This window comes from Penaeus monodon, chromosome 14 (genome assembly GCF_015228065.2).
Source record: "Penaeus monodon isolate SGIC_2016 chromosome 14, NSTDA_Pmon_1, whole genome shotgun sequence".
In the NCBI taxonomy this organism is placed as follows: Eukaryota; Metazoa; Arthropoda; class Malacostraca; order Decapoda; family Penaeidae; genus Penaeus; species Penaeus monodon.
In genome coordinates this window covers 33,746,631-33,751,752 of record NC_051399.1, presented here as the reverse complement: position 1 = coordinate 33,751,752, position 5,122 = coordinate 33,746,631, and the positions used below count along the sequence as shown (strand labels likewise).

At 38.8% G+C, this 5,122-nt stretch overlaps 1 protein-coding gene and 1 long non-coding RNA gene across 3 annotated transcripts in view; one reads left to right on the top strand and one right to left on the bottom strand.

Annotated features, from left to right (window-relative positions):
• The first annotated feature begins 249 nt into the window (after positions 1-249).
• Positions 250-5,122, top strand: part of LOC119581063 — a 4,879-nt gene continuing 6 nt past the window's right edge. Inside the window, exons 1-3 of one of the 2 annotated variants that reach the window (XR_005229434.1) lie at positions 250-273; positions 4,380-4,500; positions 4,777-5,122. The exon at positions 4,777-5,122 is cut by the window's right edge and continues 6 nt beyond it. This is a non-coding gene — a long non-coding RNA (uncharacterized LOC119581063). Of the gene's footprint in view, positions 274-3,305; positions 3,345-4,379; positions 4,501-4,776 lie in introns of those variants that run through there. The other variant, XR_005229433.1, reaches the window with a different exon arrangement.
• On the bottom strand, positions 1,420-2,579 carry LOC119581062. Its single transcript, XM_037929361.1, is given in 2 exon segments — positions 1,420-1,716; positions 1,719-2,579. Coding segments are annotated over 2 exon segments (1,032 nt in total). The 5' UTR covers positions 2,458-2,579; the 3' UTR covers positions 1,420-1,423.

Genomic DNA, 5,122 nt, shown 5'->3' with positions numbered 1-5,122 from the left:
CAAGGCCTTGATACTGCCACTTTTGCTTTATGGAAGCGAAACCTGGACGCCATCTAGTGCCTCAGAGTCTCGTTTTGATGCCTTTTGTAACAAGTCTCTTCTTTTGGGGTGCAGTTGGCAGGACCACGTGTCCAACCAGCGGTTACACCGTGAGACTGGCATGGGACCTGTTACTTGCATAATCTGGGATCGCCAACTCAGGCTATATGGCCACCTAGCTCGCCTCCCTATGGACGACCCTGCCCATCAGGGGCCGGATACTCAAAACAACCCGTAAGTTACAAGGTCGAGGACGTTGTAACCGCCTTACAACATTGTACCTTACGGACTCCTTACTATATTGTAAGTGACCCATACTCAAAAAAAAGTTACAATGTAATAAGCACTTTGTAAGGCTAATGTCAACATTGTAAGTTAATCCCCAAAGCTGCCAAGAGAGGGCAGATCGGTAGCTGGATGACCAATCAGCAGTCAGCCTCGTAGACGTAACAGCCAATAGAAAGCCACAAATCTCAGCTGTTTTATCGCTGGGCTACACCAAAGGTAAACAATGCCACCGAAGGTCCAACTCAAAAGAAAAGAAGACCAAATTTCTCAGATGAAGATATGTTGGCTCTCATAGAACCTGTGGCAACGAAGAAGAATGTGGTTCTAGATAAATTAGACAACAGAATAACTGAACAAGTGAAAAATAACGCCTGGGAGAATGTAGCTACGGAGGTGAATCTTGTCGCTCGCGTACAGAGGAATGTGAATGAAGTGCGTAGGAAGTTCACAAACCTAAGAGCAGCCGTGAAGGAAAAGGCAGCACAAGAGAGATAGAAAAAAAAAGGTAAATGTTACCGAGAGCGACGCACCCCCTCAGAGACTAAGTTCCAAAATCGGATTTTTTATATCTTTCCTCCAGCCAACGATCTTGGGGGATGCGTGGGGAATCGGGGGTTGAAGGGGGGGGGGGATAATGGATAGCACTGGGTGCCCATAGGAAGCTGCAGAAATCGAAGAAAGTGATTTATGAAACGTTAAAAAGTCGATTTTTCGAAAACCCGAGCCAAACATTGTCCGACGAACGAAGTAAACAAGCACAAAAATACGGTTAAAATCGGCCAAGGAAACTCTACGGACGTTCCCGCTACCATTGAAAGTCTACGGACCTACGCGCCAGTTTTCGAAAAAGTCTACGCGAATAAAACCCGTCGGTCGGCAAAGGAAAATCTACGGGATTTCACATAATTCACATCCCCTGTGGTAATCGTACAATGCGTCCTAACCAATAAACCAACCTAACCTTAACCCTGTGGGATTTATACACTACGATATATATATTCCCTAGCCAGGGGGCTCTGCCCCCTGGACCCCCTGTGGTAATATATACGCCTAAAAGGACATCTATTTCGTTACAAAAAATTATTGCCACATACCGTCAGTGTGGGGGGTACAGACGAGCAGCGGCGAGGAGGAACTGATGTAATCTTTTATTTTCTTCGGGGTGGGCCATCATAAAGATGGCCCTAGCCAAATACCCAATAAAGTGGTACCTCCTCCTGCCGAAGCGGGGCACTTTGGCTTTTGCATCCCTCCATTTCCGCTCGATCGTATTGGTGTGCGCCTTAGTGTCAGGGTCAACAAAATTGTATGAATGATTCACAGTTAAATGTTGATAGCCCTCTGTTTCAAGACAGTTGTATGCCTTCCAACAATCACTAATGACCGTTGTCCTGGGTGGATACGCTCTTTAATGACTTTAAGCAAAGTAAGAGAGTCACGCGTCTGCACAGGTACGAAGAAGAATTTCCTACTTTTGCGGCATACTCCTCCAAAAACCCACTGACCTTCTATGAGTCGACCAACGTTATATTTTCTTTTACCAAATTTACTTTCATCAATTTCAACAATTTCCCCTGGCCCTCCTATCTGGTCTGACTCATTATCTAAACACCAAGAAATTAAAACCTCCCGACAGAAGCTTGCCCAATCACAAATAGTCTTGTTTGGAAACTGAAAGTCGCTCCGTGCAGATTCGTAGGAAAAGGCCTCTCTTACATACAAGTTAACGAATTTTAAGTTAGTCTCAAAATCGAGCTTACTGTTATCAAACCAGGTGTTCTTAAAAAGTGATTTTTTGAAATTGCATCTAACTGTTCTATTATTTACTTTCTTTGATTTGTCGCACCGAAAATAATGTTCATTAGTAATGCGGCATTCTTGACCGCACTTTGGACAAGATAAAGCTGGATTAATTAATTTGTGCGACCGGCACAGATCGAGCAAGAGGTCGGCGTGGCCGCCGTATTGCTGCCAAAATTGCCCGTACCTACCATAAAAAACATTTATCAGTAAAATTGTAATGATATGAGCAAATAAAATATACGCAATACAATTACAAATTACTCTAATATATAAAAGAACATACCCCATGTCACACTGACGACAAAAGTTAGAGCTTCCTGCTGCCATGTCACCGGCTTAAGTGAGAGTGAGTGAGCAAGCGACCGCGAGTGTATTGTTCCGATATATGAGGCAATTACGGTAAACAAGCAGTAGTATTGTTAAATAATTAAGAATCTGATAATAGAAATGATAAGGAAAACCTACATAAAACCGCAACTACAATTGAGTCAAGCCTCCGGGCTAGTACACTGGTAACGTGTCGGTCTCTCATCCTAGGGGTCGGCGGTTCGCGCCCCGCCCAGGCGCGAGAAGTTGCAATTGTCGCCCGGAGGTTACTGCTGTGGCTGGGCACCACGGCGGGTAAGGACTAGGTTCAGCCGAGTCAGCACCAGCTGACACACGTGAGCGAGTCGGCATTAGTCGACACAGGCCGGGCTCCCCTCATAGCCCGGGCGAGGCTAAGCTTCGCATATCGGACTTACCTTACCTTACCTTACAATTGAGAGAGCAACCAAATATATGTATTTTCATAAAAAAGTAAAGGAAATGTTGTTAGAAATAATATAAAATAATGATGGAAATAAATAACAAATCGGAAATGATTTCCATGGTTGTCAACAGAAAACGCGAGACCTATGGTCAAAGGAAAACGCGATCCTTATAGAAAATGGATTTATAGAAAATGAAAGAAATGGAGCAATAGAAAACGAGAAATTATGGACTCTGCCATTTTGAGGGTGTTGTGGACTTAGTCTCTGAACGGTGACATGCAGAGCCTATTTCCCTCATTTTCCGGGAAACATGAGTCCGCTGCAGATTTATTTATATTGTTTTCTAGTCTATTTTTTATGCTCTACAAGATGGCAATGTCCATTTTTCTCTATCTCAGTGCGTCACTCTCGGTAACTTTTACCAAAAAAAAAAAAAAAAAAAAAAAAACACGGGAGGAACAGGTAAGATTTCAAAAGTAAATTTTGTTCTGGAAATTCTCTAGGTACCCTCAACATTAGCTGTTGAAATTGCTCACAAGTGCTTGAAACCTTATCTTTATCATCAGAGTAAAGGAAATCTAGTACATGTCATATAAAACTAGATATTCTTGTCACAGAATAGTTGAAGTAGGAGTGAGTATCAAATTTATTTTTTTATTATTTAATATCCATGACACAGTAACTCAAAATAATGTGAGGGTAATATCAAGTGCTGAATATGATAGTACACTCACTGACACATAACACAATATGGAGACAAAACATAATGTCATAAAGAAAATAGAATGTAGAAATAGTTTAGTAATTACCTATATATCAGTTCTCTTATTCAAAGAATTCTAGAACTTTGAGGGATTAAACAAAGGCCAACAATATAACTTAAAGAATGGTAATATTAAATGCATAACCTTATTTGTTTGGTATTATTTCATTTCTGAGTGTGTATTGATTTTAAGAATAAGTTATTTCCTGAAAAATGTGCAATTGTAAGAACAATTTTCACCTTATAAACATCCTCCACAAATGTAGTCTAATGCAGGGATTTTTTGAAGTAAATAAAATAAATAAATACGACTCGTCAAGTTGTAAATAATAACAGTATTACATGTAGGATCTAATTTGCTTCATATTCTTATTAGTGTTTAATATTTAAGTAAAAGTAATTTCTTCAATTAACATCATGAATGTTTAATAATTAAGATATTTATTTTTTGACTGGGTTTAACACTGGTCATTAAGGTCATTATACCATTTGAATCATGAAGGCCCGGTTGTTTTATTTATTTTTTTATTTTTTTATTTTTTTTAGTTTAAAATTAATTTTAGAAGACAGTTTATATTGCAGGTAATTACCTGAATTAATATTACTGTCTATAATGAAAATAAGATGGGTATGGGATGTGAGAATATTAACAAAATCAGAAAAAAAGTTATCAATGTCAGTTCATTATCTCTATATTTTATTTTATTTATTAACCATTTGTTCTTGGTTTCCAGGTGGTGGCCCAGCAGTTCTGACAAACTACAGTCCTGTTGAAGAAGCTATGCTGACACTGATTGAGCCTGTTGCTATTACTGGCTTACTAGGGGGTTTATGAAAATGAGACAGAAGTTGATGGTAATTAAGATATTTTAAATTAAGAGGGGGATACATAATCTATTCCCTTTTTGTGATATGGTTATATTTTGAAATTTAGTAATATTTGATTCTTTTTAATATTAAGCAGCAACACATTATAATACAAGAAATGGTAAAATTATTTATATGCTGATATATATTTTATTCTTATTTTTATATAATTAGTTGAATGTTGGTTTAGGAGTATGATACATGCAGTGTCTTTGACTCAAGATATGTATATTATAAAAATTGAAATAGATTTGTATTTTTTAGATGTTACAGAACCAACTCCTGGGCCATCTGGGATAGCATCTCAGATCATAACAGACTCAGCAGTTATTGTAACATTGGATGAGGGAACTTCAGCAGAGCAAGAAATGACAATACCCATTGTGTCAATGGACCACATCCTCAGAATTACCTCCTTTTTTAATAGAACACAGTAACACTCAGGATGGATTTAGTGCAACAGTCCAACAAGCAGAGCACTTTCAAGAACAGAGCATCTCAGCTTGAGTCAGGAGGAGGTAGTAGGCTTGAGGTAGTGCATGGTCAAAAAAACAGATCAGAAGAAAGGAAAATTTTGCCTGACATGCTTCAGGTACAAACAAATATAGAA